At 39.6% G+C, this 16,245-nt stretch overlaps 3 protein-coding genes across 5 annotated transcripts in view; 2 read left to right on the plus strand and 1 right to left on the minus strand.

The window, feature by feature from the left end:
* The window catches only part of LOC128016480 (PH domain leucine-rich repeat-containing protein phosphatase 2), a 53,689-nt gene extending 46,833 nt beyond the window's left edge, over positions 1-6,856 (plus strand). Inside the window, exons 17-19 of the mRNA XM_052601007.1 lie at positions 1,041-1,235; positions 1,585-1,816; positions 2,234-6,856. Coding sequence (XP_052456967.1) covers positions 1,041-1,235; positions 1,585-1,816; positions 2,234-3,508 — 1,702 coding nt within the window. The 3' untranslated portion in view covers positions 3,509-6,856. The remainder of the gene's footprint in view (positions 1-1,040; positions 1,236-1,584; positions 1,817-2,233) is intronic.
* A 1,372-nt stretch (positions 6,857-8,228) lies between these two features.
* Positions 8,229-11,217, minus strand: marveld3 (MARVEL domain containing 3). 2 transcript variants are annotated; one of them, XR_008184184.1, is made up of 5 exons: positions 11,041-11,217; positions 10,524-10,717; positions 10,324-10,424; positions 9,015-9,918; positions 8,229-8,983 (listed from the first exon to the last, which is right to left on the minus strand). XR_008184184.1 is itself a non-coding variant. In XM_052601008.1 (4 exons), the coding sequence occupies exons 2-4, from the start codon at positions 10,712-10,714 to the stop codon at positions 9,311-9,313; spliced, it is 900 nt and encodes a 299-aa protein (XP_052456968.1). In that variant the 5' UTR covers positions 10,715-10,717; positions 11,041-11,217; the 3' UTR covers positions 8,229-9,310. The 2 variants fall into 2 exon arrangements, 1 of the variants encoding a protein (XP_052456968.1); XM_052601008.1 differs by having other exon boundaries at positions 8,229-9,918.
* A 1,438-nt stretch (positions 11,218-12,655) lies between these two features.
* LOC128016482 (ubiquitin carboxyl-terminal hydrolase 10-like) overlaps positions 12,656-16,245 on the plus strand; it is a 39,109-nt gene continuing 35,519 nt past the window's right edge. Inside the window, exon 1 of one of the 2 annotated variants that reach the window (XM_052601009.1) lies at positions 12,656-12,925. In XM_052601009.1, the coding sequence (XP_052456969.1) occupies positions 12,905-12,925 (21 nt within the window). In that variant the 5' untranslated portion in view covers positions 12,656-12,904. The remainder of the gene's footprint in view (positions 12,926-16,245) is intronic. The other variant, XM_052601010.1, reaches the window with a different exon arrangement.

Consider the following 16,245-nt stretch of genomic DNA (forward strand, 5'->3'; position numbering starts at 1 on the left):
AATATTTGGAAGAATAAAAATAATCTTAACTGCCGTTTTCTTACTTAAGAAATAAATATATTTGTAATCTAAATTTGAATCAGTTTTATTCCCAAAAATACTTGAGATTTTTTTTTTCTTATGTTTGTTCTTAAAACAAACCTTAAGAATTCAAATTCTTCAAAATAATCTTCTGAAAAATCATTGTATATAAGTTAGGATAACCTCCAACTTGTCTTAAATCCCAAAAGATAAGTTGTTTATTGAATTTATTGGCCTATTTTAAATATTAAGTATTGCAACATAACACTTGCTAGGTCACATTTGTTGGCGATATAAAGCGTATAGGTTGTCTCATTTCAGAAAAGTAAAAATTTTCAAATTGACTATTTGATAATGGACTAATTACTATGATTTCTTCGAAATTCAAAAGAAGCCAGTCTCAATAGTGTTTGTGCTTATTATAATATTACGTAATCAGCAGTCAGCCAAAAAGCTAGTTTTTCATTTCATTGGATCAGAAAGTCTTCTGCAGTAGCTGCTAAAAAAAAAAAATTCCAAGTGTGTAAGAATTTTCCTTGAAAAGACTAAAACGTTTTGTGTATCCAGATGTTTTGCCAATCTGGCCCTGAGACAACTAATCATCCAACCAATAAATACTTGGATGGCATAAAAAAAGTTGGCATTCTCAGAATAATTGTATCGTTGGGTTTCACAGTAGATTTGGCAGAAACCAAGGGAAAGACGCAGCTGGAACATCTTGTTTCTGCATGTTTAATGTGACCTCAGTGTGTTCGGCTCCCCCTGCGAAGGGCATTACCTCCACAGTTTCAAAGCAGTCCGTCTCAAATATCTCATCCTCTCTCTGTACCCTTCATACACCGAGGGGGGCCACTTTTGTGTTTGTGAGAGTGTGTATGTACCTATAGAGGTGTATCTCTTACCATTCATTGAAATGTATTTGTAATGTGATATTGTACACATTGTAATATTTGGGTTGGGTGTTGGTTTCATGAAGCGCATTTGTTCCATTGAAATCTGCTGTTTTTATCTGGGTTCAGGTTGTGTGTGTCTGTGCTGGCTGTGGATCACTTCGGGGACAGTCCGGACGCTGCTTATGGGATTTTTGATGGCGACCGTAATGAGGAAGTTTCCAGGTTACTGCAGTGCACCATGGGAGATGTATTGGCAGAGGAGATACAGCACTCCAGTGTGGACAGTGTATACATGAGCAACACTTTCCTTACCTCTCATAGGTGTGTTTTGCATACTCACACACACACATTAAGTGTGTTTTGCCTTTAGTTTTTTTGGACTTTTAAATTCATGAAGGTTCTGTAAACCAAAAGATATTATATATTCTATCATAGTTGTGCAGTACTATCATAATTCGTACGTTTGAGTGCAAAACAAAAACATTATTGCATCCGCCATATTTTGCCTTCTCTGGAATCAAAGAAAACCCACACGTAATTATGACTTGCCGTTCAACTTGTAACAATATTACTTGAACCCACCATAGTTCATACAGAGCTTTTGATTTAGATTCTTATCTATATAAATAATAAATGCATTTCTCATATTGCTGTCGTGCATTTTTTGCAGGAAACTTGGCATGGCAGGCCAGAAGCTCGGTGCCTCTGCTCTGCTCTGTTACATCCATCACGAGTCCTCCGAAGCTGGCCGCTACTTCAGCCTCACTGTGGCCAACGTAGGCACCTGCCAGGCTGTACTGTGTCGTGATGGGCAACCTCTTGCCCTCTCAAAGGTTTTCAGCCTAGAACAGAGCGCTGAGGAGATGGAGCGCGTCAAACTGGCAAAAGCTATTATCACTGAGGTATTGACTCGTTCTAAATTCATCCCATAGACCTTAGTAAGGTCAGACGCCGTATAAAATTGGACGAAGCTGAAAACCAGGCTGTGAGGGATAGACTCAATCGTAATATTGGCCCACGCTGTATGAAGTTCCTAGATCATGTAATTCTGAAAACTTTCAAAACTGTTTTATGGAGTTTTCTCTCCTGAATTGGATGGAAAGACGTTTTGTCAGCTGAATAATCACTGAACGCACTTTACTACTATCCCTCACCTCTTGGCCGTGTGTTCATTGCTGTCGAAAATTAAATATGGCTCTACCCGGACTAATGCCTTTAAGCCAACTGGCTGATGCATCATGCTGTTTATTGGAAATATGGCCTTGAATGAGAAGTAACGGTTTATTTGTGTCTCTAATCATTTGATTCTTGTGCTGTAGGATAACAAGGTGAGTGGGGTGACATGCTGCTCACGGTTACTCGGCTGTTCCTACCTGTTTCCTTGGGTGCTTCCCAAACCCTGGGTGCACACAGAGCCTCTGTGTTCTCAGGATGAGTTCCTGATCCTAGGAAACAAAGCACTTTTCCAGAAGGTTTCCTACCGGGAGGCAGTGAGCACTGTGCTGGCTGTCAGAGACCCCCGCGCTGCTGCCAAAAAGCTGTGCACGCTGGCACAGAGCTATGGGTGCCGGGACAATGTCGGAGCAGTAGTGGTAGCTTTGCATATCGGAGAAGACAGCTGTACGTGCGAGCCTCCTCTCTCGACCGCAGAAGCCCGAGGACCACCAGCCCAGACACTGTTACCGATCTCTGTGTCCCCTGGCGACCCAGCCACGCCGTCATCTAGCAGTGGCATCGCCTCGGAGTTTAACAGCGAGATGTCCGCTTCGGAAGTGGGCAGCGAGGCTGGGTCCACAGCTTCAGACGAGCACCCCTCTTCAGGACCAACGGCTCGTCCGGAGCGCCGCTGTAGTTTGCATCCGACCGCTACCTTGTGTAACACCGGGCCGCTGGCGAGCCTCGGGCCAGGGGCGCACCCGGCTCTATTCCAGCGGCAGCCTTCCAGCGCAACCTTCTCAAGCAACCAATCGGACAACGGACTGGACAGCGACGACGAGGCTCCTTTAGAAGGCGTCATCTCAAACGGGAGTAAGCTTGAGGTGGAAGTGGACATCCACTGCTGCGCTTTTCAGCTGCGCTCCGGACCACCGGAAAGTCCCAAGGACCCGGACGGCCGGCATGATTCGAGGGGCTCGGATTATCCCAACAGCAAAATGCGGCGGCAAAACAGCGTGGTGGTTTCTGCCACCAACGGCTGCCTGCTGGCCGTATGCGGCCGAGAGATCTCGGATCTGAAGAAGTCTCCTTCAACCTCCAGCCTCTTTGGGAAGAAGCTCTCTAATGGCTCCGTAGTGGCTCTCGAGGACAGCCACAATATTATTGAGGTAGCACTTGAGGCCCCAAAGAAGAAGTCGGGATATTTTGCCGCACCAGCCCAGCAAGACCCGGAAGACCAGTTAATTATACCACCCAGTCTGGAGCAGGATGTGCGGGAGCAGCTGAGAGGACAGAGCCCTGTGGTTCCCGGGCCGCCACCGGCTCCTTCAACGCCGCCTTCAGCAAGAGACCCCAACTGGGACCATACTCAATCCACCATCGCTGGTCTGCACCCCACCACCGTCCTGCAACAGGACGTCTACGACACCGCTCTATAGCTGGTGCAAGAGGACCACACCATCGGAGCATCTCTGCATCATAGTGCCACATCAAAGAGGCTAGCACGCTCGAGATAATCCAGTTCTTATTTAGCGTCATCACGTGTGGGTCCCTGCATCTGCATTCTTGGGCTGATCTGCGGTGGCCACATCCAAGTCAAGGATGGAAATGGGTGACAAGTCAGGACCGATGACATCTTGAAGATTGAGGTCTCAGATTGTGGAAAAACATGGGCTATTTCTGACCAAAAACCACAGCATGGAGCTGGAGTACCTCATTATCACCATGCCGTGAGTTCATTTCGACATTCGCCCTTTATATCAAAGGTCACAGGCTTAAGTAGGCTTCAGTGATCACATTTGCCTTCTGGTGGAAAGATACTATCAAGCTAAACTGAGACCAAAAGATGAGAAAAGTGCCTCATAAAGATGGTTGAGGTTCAGAGCCTTTACTGTTCTGGTGCAGTGTTGTTCTCCTTCCTTCCCATAGTGGCGACTAGTCTGTAATCTGCACTTTTGAAGTCCGTGAGGAAAAGTTTTCAGTTGGATATCTTCCCCATTTGACCTGCTGGAAACATCCCGCTCCGTTTCATGGAAAAGAGTTGTCATTGTGGAAAGAAGTATTGTTGAAAAAGACAAGAGCGTTCTCCACCGTCCCTGAAAATAACACAATACATAAATAATAACACAATAATGCACAATAGAAGAGTACGATGAACCCAACGTAACATTCAAACCCTAGAGAGGGAATCGATCAAGTGATGGAGGTCAGAGTGAGATGGAGACAAATACTACATCCAGTGCTCAGAGGAAGCATCGCCACACCTTTAAGGTCATTTTGGGGAGCAGAAAGACCTCACAATCTTGTCTGAACTCCTATCTTGAGCGGTTTCGGGTTGTCTAGAGTACTTGAAGTTTCGAGTGTGCCATGACTACATGACAGAGCCCCTGCTATACAGCCTTGGGCTGAAAATATGTCATTGGGTCTTTGTAGTAGTGCAGTTTTACTGTGGATCTCAGTGAAGCTGGGATATTTGCTCCTCATCTCATAATCAAGGAAAAAATGAACAGCTGACATTGAGGTTTAATTATATATGAGAGATCCTGTATTGTGCGTGTGGGTATGTGTGCTCTATTTTAGCCATTCATGGTACGTACAAGAACGACCTGGGAAGGAGAATATATTGGTCATCTGAGTTTGTCATTGCCACAATCACAGTATCAGGGAATTCTGTGCAGTAAAACACTGTGCTCATGGTTTGAGGAGACATCTAGTGGTGTGTATTGAAAACAAGGGTCTTTCCAGAAATGTGTGTGTGTGTGTGTGTGTGTGTGTGTGTGTGTGTGTGTATGTGTATATGTATATATATATATATATATATATATATATATATATATATATATATATATATATGCAGGAGATTTAAAGTTAGGGACAGTCGAGTACTAAGCCCATTGTGAATTGTTAATTTACTTATGTTATCTAAAGCCCTTTTTTATTTCGTCAATTGTAGGGCATCAGTTGCATTACATTATGTTTTAATTTATTAGTTGTACTCTTATAATTCATGATTTCATTCATAGTCTTTACATAGGAAGCAAATTCCCATTGACACTCATGCACTTCAAATACAGAAATGTAATCACAGCATCGGCAGGTTTACAACAACAAAAAATCATCAACTTGAAATTGAGCTTTAGCGTGTTTGTATGCTCAAATATGACGTTTAAGAAATTGCATCTCACGATTCAGATCTTTTTTTAATTACTGTTCTCCATGGTCATTTGTGCCAAACTTGCATACAGATTTGTGTTCGTTATGAGAAAAAGCTGCCACGTAACTAACCTGGATCCCAGTATTTAACTACGAGGAAGGTTTTGAACTTTAACTTTTACTTCCATTAACCTGTCTTCAAGCATTAGAAAGATATTCGAGGGGTTAATTATAATTGCCTACAGACCTGAAACTGTAGCTCTAGTGCCAAAAGATGCGTAGTAGTGGTGCCTGAAGGGAAGGTAGGTTATTTTGAGTATTTCGGCCATCCCTTGTGTGCTCCTAAAGCCAGTATTGTGCACGCAGCAGCATCATGGCCTTAAAACAGGTTTCCTCAATCTTTTCTTTAGTGTTTCTATTCCAATTCCCTTTTTTTCACTCAAAAATGACATTTTCTAGAAATATATCCTTAGATTCCCTAAATCATTTAGAGCTGTATGCTATTAAACAATCTTATAAAGTAAAATAGTTTTACACTGTGTAAGCACTTTGTACATGGCTCAGATTTAAGAATTGGATTTTACCGATTGTCGAAATGCAGTCGTCATTAGGCTTTGATTTGTGGCCTCTTTTATGTCTTTAATAACCCCTGAAAATGTCATTTGTTCTGTTTGGTTGAAAGGCGAGATGTGGTTGAGGCACAACATGCTGAGTCATACTGTGCTAAGAGGCAGAGTTCAAGCATTTGACGGCGTGCTTTGTTTGCAGGATCTAGTCCAAGTCTGCTAATAGCTATAGAAGCATTACATCCCTCGCAGTGCTTTAACATTGAAAGGAAACAACATCACTGATACAGCCACTTTATTACCACTTTGAGAGCACCTTCTATAGACCTATAACATGGTGCATATCTGAATCATGCTTAAAAATGACATATGCAACAATTATATGACTCTAATAAGATTAGAATATTGAAGAATATTGAAGAATAGGACTGGGAAAAATCCATAAATGTGTTTGTTTGTTGGTGTCAAGTGCAGTGTACTGTTGTGGAGAGTGTCTATTGTTTTTCCAGGCAATTATGCTAGTTGCTTTTGCCACAAATGTTGTATTTTAGATCCCTTAAACATTTGTGCTCTGTGCTCTCCTGGCCAAAACATGATGAGGTGAACCTCAAGTTGCTGAAAATGTTGGCCTAATAGAGTTTTCCTTGACGTTATATGCAAATAGCCATCAGGTTTACATTCATTTGTTAAAGGAACAGCTGAACCAAAACAAAATCTCATTATGTCACTGTTTTAGTTAGCATTGACTTCAAAAAAATCTCTAAATATCCTCTATGTTCCACATAAGAAAGTGAAATCACATGAGAGTAAGTGAATTTTTTGGGTGAACTATCCCTTTAATTGTATGCCTAAGAACACAAAAGCATATATTCCCCGCTCACATTATAAAGTAGATTTTTTTTTTTAAACAATAGTTTATAACTAAAGGACATGATCGGGGATCTAAAATTCTATCATGACGCATTTTTATTTATTTATTTAATGTTATTAGGATGATTTGTTTGCCAGTAACTTTCTCTGATTTTATTGTAACTGGATTTTGCAACTCGTGTGTGAACACTTAGGCAAGGTTAACTTGAAGTTTTTGTTTTTAGTTAACACACTTCCTCCTCTCCCAGATCAAGCAAGCTATTCATAGGTCCATTCCTGTAAAAAGTGCAAACGTTCTAGATTTATCAGTACATTGTTTTGCTTAACAATGCAACCAGTTTCAACCAATGGCGCAAGCTTGGGGGTGGGGCTAACTGTTTGTCTGACCAATGACAGATGAGGGAAGAGTTCCAGAAACTTCACTGAAAACTGATCATTTTCGCCACTTCCTTTTAGTTGTGCTAGTGCGCAGAAACATGCTTCATCCTTTTCTTAATCTGACAGAATTATTCATTTTTTGACCAAGGGTGTGAAAGTGCAGTGTGAGCGTATGATTGTGGTTTTACCCTGGCAGAGTTAAAACTTGCTTTTGAATGCAAAAACGCATCTTTATCTGGCGTATTCATTGACATTTTTGCACATAATCCCGGTTCGTTCTGAACAGACATGGACTGAGATAAGGTTCCCGTTGTTGACACGCGTGACCAAAGCTTGATCTTCTCATCATTTATGTACATTTTGTTTTTAAGAGACGCTTTAATATTTCCTCTCGATGCCAAGAAGCTGAGGTTTATTTTTGTACTTCATAGTTTCATGCAGATTTACAGGTCCTCCAGAGCCGAATCTAGGATTTAAGGGTTCGAAGGGAAACTCTCACCCATTTAGGTACAATCTTTAAAGATACTATTCATGTATTTAATGTGAGAAGCATGCCCTATATAAATTATATATATATATATATATATATATATATATATATATATATATATATATATATATATATATATATATATATATAAATAAATACATACATACATACATACATACATACATACATACACACATATATATATATATATATATATATATATATATATATATATATATATATATATAATGAATATATTATCATGTGATTATTTGTATAAAATATCAACTTTTCTGTTTATTAGAAATTGTTTTAATATCTGAGGCATAATGTATATTATATTTTTAAGTTTCTAATTTAGCATGCAGTAAACTGCTGTATATTTTCATTGTGTTAAATTATTGAATCGTTTTAAGTTTAGGAGATCATTGGAGTCGTTTTGCAGATTTAGTAAAAGGACTAAATGCGAGCACTTTTGCTGTCTGTCAGCTAGGACTGGACTTTTTACTGTGAGTTCTGGCTCAGCGTTTCATTTCAGATGCTGCTATGCTTCGTTTTGAGCAGAAAGCTGTATTTTTAATTAACTTTTCAGCCAAGTAGCAATAAACATTTTTACTGTGAAACACGTGTGTTTGATGTCTCAGACGTTCTATATGAGATGTGTCTCAAAATACTTGAGTACCTATTTATTAGATGCACATATAAAGAGAAGAAAATTATTTGGTTTAATATTAAATTACAAACTGTGAGCTATAGTCTCATTGGCATAAAAGACAATACAAACATGATAGTAAGATGATGAATATGTAGTAAATAACATATAAAAGTTTCCTGCAGGTTTTATAATGGTTTCATGATCTAAGAACAAACAGAAAACTTAGAAAATCAATCGAAAGGATCAGAATATGTATCTGTTCTCATAATGTAATGGTACAGGGAGAACACAATGAGTTGTATTAGCAAGCAATACTTAAAGTTTGAAAGCACAACTTTCAACTGATCTCCTTTACTTTTTAATTAATTTAAAAAACAGCTTATGGCCTGAATAACCCAAAGACTAGACTATGGAAATATATTTTACTGAACCTTCTGATCACATTGCAAAAAAAGTGTTGTTCATCCTCAGTATTTTTGATTTGTTTTCCAGTGCAAATTTCTAAAGGTTCTTAAATCAAGATACATTTTTTGAGATGCAAAATGACTGAAATTATAGTTAAAGTAAAATGAGATTTCACTTCTGGCTCAGAAAAATCCACTTAATTCAAAATTTTAAACACAAATGCTTAATTTTGTTAAATATTTCAAGACGTTTACATTTGCATGTGAAGTAAACAATTTAAAAAGCTAGTTATTTGTATTGGGAAACAACTTATTTTTTGCAGTGAATGCAACATTTAATGCCATGACTTTATGAATTTGAGACCTTCTGCTCTTGATTGAAGAACCTTTTTAAGGCCCTGAATTAAGACTTTCAAAGATTTTCAAGACCTGCAGAAACACTAGTTAATTTTGTGTAAATCAACTCATTCTCAATATATTGTGTTTCTTTTTAATTGATGAATCAAATCTGAAGTATGTTTGTGAAGAATATATGAAAAAAAGAATTTAAAAAAAGATTGCAAGTCCATAACTCTTAAGAGAAAGCAAAGGTTTAACAAAAAAAAAAGAAAATATAAAAATATATATCCTTCTGATACTGTAAAAATACCAACCGAAGCATTTACACTACTGTAGGACCTTCTGTGCTTTCCACATTCGAATCTCTTCATGAAATGGCGTAACTTTCACAGGTTGTCGTCTTCTGTCGGCCTCTGCTTCATCTTCCTGACTCTTATGAAGGCTTTGATGGCAAACACGGCGCTTATGAGGAATATAATAACCCCCAGAACCCCAAACAAGCCTCCAGCTATGTCAGCCCCGTTGAGATTGCACTCGAACCCTCTGTGACCTTTGCTGCTGTACATGGCTTCCCTCTCTTTACAGACGGGGTCATTGTAGATCTCCTGCAGCTTTATGAAGTAGAAAGCGAGGGCAGGGATGAAACCGAGACCTATGAGCACATCCAGCAGGGCTTCAGCCAGCAGCAGAGGAGGGAAGCGGTAGGGCATGCGAAACACGCCGAGGGCCAGCATGGCACAAGCGTAGAGCATCAGCGCCCCGCCGCACGCCATGCTGTAGACGTAAGGGGGCAGTTTGAGCTGGTAGAACTGGTCATCGAGCTGCTGGACCTTCTGCGCCTCTGCTCCGGTGAATGCGTTCGCTCCTCCGTAATAGTACTGGTACAAACCGCCCAAGCTGGCGATATCCCGATACCGACCCGAGTTACTGTAGTTCACTCCAGCACAGATGACGATCAACAAGCTTAAGAAGAAAACCATGACCTGACAGATGCCTACAGGACAACATACGCACATTAAAACAGATTTCAGAAACTATGCAACTTCAATTGGTTTATTCTGAAATAACTCAAATAAAACATGCATGTTTTTTTTCTGTCCTCTGATAAGCATTGCTCTGGGCTGCTGTTCCCAAAAGCATCAATGGTTTCTTATGATACTTTGGAAAGTGCAGCCCTGTTTGAATGCATTGTCAGAAGTGAGTGAATGCTCTCTGTTAATGATTGATTGGTTCTGTGGATTAAAGCTGTATTAAACTTTTATTGAAAACTACTTCTCGTCTTATATCTCCACCTAGTTTTCTACCATGTTTCATGATATTTTGACTGCTTCTCTAGGTTAGCAAGAGACCGTTTCGAAGTAGCCGCTCCAGAACCAACAAAATTTCAAAGTGAGTTTACCTCTGCTTGTTATGATGTATTTTAGGTTGTAGAGTGCCCCTTTATGATTGTAGGGTTGACTGTCATCATAGTATGAAGATGATGTCTCGGTGTAACTGGGCCTGTAGAAAATATTACAACAAGCAGGGCAGAAAGTCATACTTCTGCTAAGAACATACACATTTTGAAGGGGGGAAAGAGACATCAAAATCCCTCCTTACACTCCCTGACTGTGATATCGGCTGTCCTCGTACACTCGGGGGTCCCTTTGTGTGTCAGCGTATCTTTGCTTCTCTCGGTGGCTTTGTGATCTGTCATCTCTGTATCTCCGGTCCTCTCTGTCCTCATCTCTCCTGTCTCGACTAGAGTAGTCTTTGTCCCTTGTGTGATGATGCCGGCTTGATTCTGGCATTGCCTGAGAAACAAGGAGATGTCACTGATGTCATGAGTTTAAAACCTGATGCACGTCCAGATGAATATAAAGTACCCGGATACTAGTGAAACCAACATGACACATTGTTAGTTAAGTGATTTGGGTGGTTGTTGTTTTATATATTTAAACAGTCTAAAAATATTATCAGTTGAATCACATTACTTTTCTAAAAAGTGCTTTTGTAAAGTAAACGTTTTATTGAGTTTAGTCGAAAGATGGTCAATGAAATCACCAAAATAAACTAGGTCACGATCTTACACGTAGCCTAACTCTGTAAAGACCCAGTTAATTAACCCAGAGCCTACCTTTTGCTGAAATTACCGAAGTCAGCAGTGATTTGTCTGAGTTTCGTCCAGGTTTCTCGTGTTGTTGTGGACGTACACACCTGTGTGAAACCTGTCTGATGACTCCGCCTCACAGTCGCGTCACGAGGCCACGACACTTTAATTACGCGCGATACTGTTCCAATGTTGCCGCGGGTTGAAGGAACCCCAAATAACGTCACATTTGTCCCCTGGAATGCGGGATTTTTTTAAGGAACTGGCAACCGTGATCGGTCGTCAAGTTTCTAAATAAACACGAACCATTTAGCTTACGTGGAGCGTTCATGTAGCCCAGTATCCAACATAAATCATGTTAGGCATAACTGATTAATGGTGTAATGTAAAGGTTTTTGTTTTGTGAGGGTTATAAAGAGAAAGTGTTCTATCCAACAGTTCGTTTCAATAATAATAATAATAAAAAAACACGATTTACCCGTTTGTGTGCGTCATCACGCTAGCCTACGTAATGTAAATATTTGATATCTGTTTATTAACATTGCTTAAAAGTACATCATTTTGTTCCCTTAAAGATACATTTCCTTCGAGTTAGTTTCGAAGCCACTGTCTTATTTAAAACGGGAAGTTGTTAAGAAGTTCCATAAGAACTACACTGTTGTCCGAATCCTCAAGCAGGTAAGCTTTCATCCTTGTGGTAGTTGTAGTTCTTATTCAGAAAGTCGTTAGCAACATATTAACCACAGACCTTTAATCATAGTCAAAAACAACCAATGGGACATTTCTGAGTAAATTCATGGCTCAAAATGAAAACTATCTGGCAGGTTTTAAGACCACAACAAATTAAACTCCATTCATTCATTAATTTGTGTCATCTTACTAAGTGAAACCAGCAAGGACATTGACAGTAAAGACTCTTTTACTCTCTGTCAGCTTTACAATGTTCATTATCATCCTGGGATATCAAATATTTGGAGGTTTGATCAGAAACGCTACCTGTCCTTGATGTTTAAAAATGGCTGATATTGACAGAATGATCAAACTTAGCACTTTTAGGGAAATATGAAATTATTTCGTAATTATTTAAATAAAAAGAAAATTATTCACAATTTAACTTTGATATATAGTTTTACTGAGAAAATATTAAGGTTTCCATCATCAATAATATGATTGCAGTTATTTGTTTATGTGAAGTGTTTATTGTAGTATAGTTGTATTTATGTATAACCAAAAAAGTTTCTTCTTTTGAGAAAATTAATACAGCAAAATTTTCCGGAAAGGAGGAGAGCAGAGTTAGCTCTTCCATGTGATGAGACTTCAGTGAAGGTTAAATGATAGCGATCTACTTATTTTCGTTTTGCATGAGTTCTGTACATATAAATCTATCATTTTATAAAAGAAATGTGCGTTAAAAAAAATTACGAACTAATTTATCATTATAAAAACTATTTTAAAAACTACCCCCCCCCCCCCCCCCCCGTTTTCAGGTAATTAAAATAAATAAATGTATTATATTATATTATATTATATATAATGGTTAGAACATAATACATACCATAGAGGGTTAAAAAATATTAATAAAAATGTTTCGAGTAACCCAACACAAGTTTGAATTTGCACGTCATTTTGGCGCGCCCACCCTCGAAGCACGCACACGAGCTCGCTGAGAAGGGCGCGCGCGCGCGTGATAAAGATGGCTGCGACGGTGGGGGAAACGGCGTGATATGCAGGAGTAGCGGCACTAAACCCGAGTAAAACCACCGTATGACAGACCATAGCAAAATGGAAACAATGTCACAGTAGGTGTTTACCGGTAATACCAAGTACTACAAACTCACATCACCCCGAGAGGGTATTCATCCTGTGATTGTGGAGAAATCTCAACGCGAGCATGGCTTCGCACAGTAACCAGGTAGGAAAACGCATCTGGCTCTTTTTACAAAACGTTTTAGCTCATAATGTCGTCCGGAGTGCACTTCGTGGGCGATATTCAGCTGTCAGGATGCCGTGTGTGTATCTTTGCTCGGAGCGTGTGTTTCTCGGCCACGAGTTTGTGCGTTTCTGCAGCAGCGGCCTGGCCACGCGGGCGCGCTCCTGTAATAACGGTCATCAGCAGGCGAACGGTTCCCCTCAACGCGCGTCTGGCGACGTTTCTACCGGATCTCCCCCGTCTGCCGCGCCCCGCTGAGTACAGTAAGAAACCACGAAGCGTTTCTGCGAGGCCTCTTTAGTTCAAGCGAGTTGAAATAAGTCGTATCTCGTGCAGCTAATGTAATAAGCGAGGCCTGTTGATTGGGGGAGGTATCGCTTCCTGTCTTCAACCTCATTCAAACTCTTTCGCTGGAGTTGTTCGGTTGTTTATTGCGCTCATGACATTCATCACATCTCCAATGACAGTCCGTCACTATCAGAGTCTATTAGACCGGCTTTAAAGGCTGCTTGCTTTGAACGAGGCACAGTGTAACGTTACTAGTAGATGCTACATCATTGTAGCTCTGTTAGCCGCATGCTAAACGATAACACTTGAGTAGTATTTTCCTAAAAGTCCTAAATATATTCATTGTTTAATGTTATATATAGGGACTGTCATTTGTGTATAAATCATGTGCTGTCTCAGAGTTTGTCACTTCCATAAACTTGAACCCAACCATGTTTTGGGTTTTCATTTGGTTGAAATGGGGACAGCTTCGAGTATTGTCACTGGGAGATGCTTAGCTGCTGTTAAGTGCTGTAATAAGCAATTTGGATATATTAAACACGCTATCCTGTCAAAGTGTTAGTAAGCCTGGCTGCTTGTCAGAAGAATGTGGTTATTACTCTCAATTTTGGCATGTTTTTGTTTCACCTGGTTTAATTCTAAAAGCAGCTTTATAACTCCTCTAGGTTTATCCTGTCTCTGCCATGTTCATAGCAAAGCTCTCTTATTAAGATGTGAATGTGAATTGACTTTAGGAGCATCAGATGCACCTAAAGATCATGTTATTCACTTCACTATCTTTGTTTACCAGTTCTTAATTATTAGACCGACTTAAAGCAAACTGCGTATACATGTAAAAGTGTTGGAAGTGTTTGACTTTTATTTGTAATCGAAAGGTAAACACTATAGTAGTTACACTGTTAGCATTCAGCAAACGCATATTAATATTATTTAAAGAAGTCTTTGAATATCAAATAAATATTTAAATATTCCTTGCAAACTTTAGTAAAGCCTCCGATTAGATCGTGTGAAGTCTGCCTGATGGTCCGTGCAATTTTGATAGGAACAGGAGAGTTTGTCATTCTTCTCACATTCAAAAAAAAAAAAAAAACTCCAAAAATAGAAAAATTATAAAAAAATTTTAGGAAGTTGTTTACCCAAGTGTGACCAAAGTTAATAAGTTGTAGTACATTGTGATAGCATGAACTTGCATTTTCAGGGGGAAATATATCTCTAGTTTCATTGTTCATATATCAATTAAATTCTTTTTTTCCATAGTAACTCATTTTTAAATGATCCTTTAGTAGATATTTGAAATGACTTAATTGCAACTTATTTTTAAATTAAATAGTGTGTTAAATCAGCTTCGTGGAGGCCATCGGCCACCCTGCTCTGAGATATTGGCATCGGTCAAATCGGTTGAACACTAATGCACTGCTGCAGTATTTTTAGTCCGACTGGTTTACGTTGACTAACTGTAACTGCTATGACTGCATACACAAACGTCGAACAGAAGTTGAGTTAAGTATGATTTAGAATAAATTCACAGTCTTGTTGGAATCCCATTTTGCGTAAACAATAGTTTCCGACTTACTCAAGTGCATGCTTGACGTGCATGCTGCGTTTTACACTTAGATTCACTTGGCATCGGTCACACTTTCAACCCATTACAAAGCTTTATGAACTGATGTCTATTACTGGTGTGTGGCAGTCTTCGCAAAACAATGTTTGCCAGAATTAGGAAGCATTGGATTGAATATGTGAGATGAAGTCTAGTGATGAAAGTGCCATCAGTTGAATCAGTACTTGGCTGTATATCTGATTTTTTTTTGACCTGCATTGAATTGACATTCTCATTATACTGCTGGTTTGACAGGGCTCTAGAATGCAACCATTTCAGTCACATTTTCAATATTAGGAGCACCAGTGCGACTGACTCAATCAGCATATCGGTTTTTGAGCTCAGTGGAGCTTCAAAGGTAGATTTTTCAATTGATCGTTTTTTAAAATATTTTCGATTCGATTCTCAAAAGCCACAAATCAATCTTTTCCGGTATTTATTTCAGCACACATTTAAAACAAGATCTGAGTAATGTGAAACTTATATCTCTTCTATACTAGATGTCACCCTTATTTACCTCGCACGATGTTACAACGGAAAGCCTGTCATTCATTCAGCACTTATGGCGGAGATACCGTTGATGAAAACTAGAGGTTTACCAATATATCGGGCCGATATTTGTCTTTTTTTAACATATCTGCATCGGCCAATTTCTGTGTTTAGTAGTGCCGATTTAAAGTCAGGCACGTTGGCGGGCAGCCCCGTGTTATTGGTGCGGTGGAAAGTGCTGCTGCCGCATGTGAAGGATCCCAGACCAAAACTTTTGTAAGATTCAACAACAGTCCTTGGGAGATAAAGGTACTCAGAGAATTTCACTCTGTAAATGGGGTGGAGAAGTTGCAGCTCTCACAAACACCGCAGCGTTGAGGGCTCTGTTACTCCGCCCCGCTCACAGACAGCACCTGCATGATTTCACATCGAGCAGCTGTTACTACATAGAGCCGTTGTTTACTGAGAAGCTACGCAAATCCACGTTCATTTTCAGCATTATTTGCGCATCTTCTCAGTTAACAACGGCTCTGTGTAGTAACAGCTGTGAAATCATGCACCTGATGGAATTTACCGCTGATTAGAGAACCGGCTTTACTGACGAGATGCGCATTCGGCCGATCGTGATCGGAGCACCCCTAATATTTTTCAGTTTAATTGATTATCTATAAAATTATATTTATTTCATTTAAATGTATATTTAAGTTAACATTTGTTCCAACAAACTTGAAAAATTCTGCTTGATAAATGCTCTAAAACTTATGTAAATGTGTGTGTATTTGTGTGTTTTTAGCATGCAAATGAAGGGGAAAACTTAAAGATATCAGCCCTAAAAATCGGCAGCACACATTGGCCATCTGCTTTCCTTGACCTCTAAACATCGGCATCAGCTATAGATCTCAATCTCTGAGAACCAATAACAAAG

This window comes from Carassius gibelio, chromosome A7, assembly GCF_023724105.1.
Source record: "Carassius gibelio isolate Cgi1373 ecotype wild population from Czech Republic chromosome A7, carGib1.2-hapl.c, whole genome shotgun sequence".
Classification (NCBI taxonomy): domain Eukaryota; kingdom Metazoa; phylum Chordata; class Actinopteri; order Cypriniformes; family Cyprinidae; genus Carassius; species Carassius gibelio.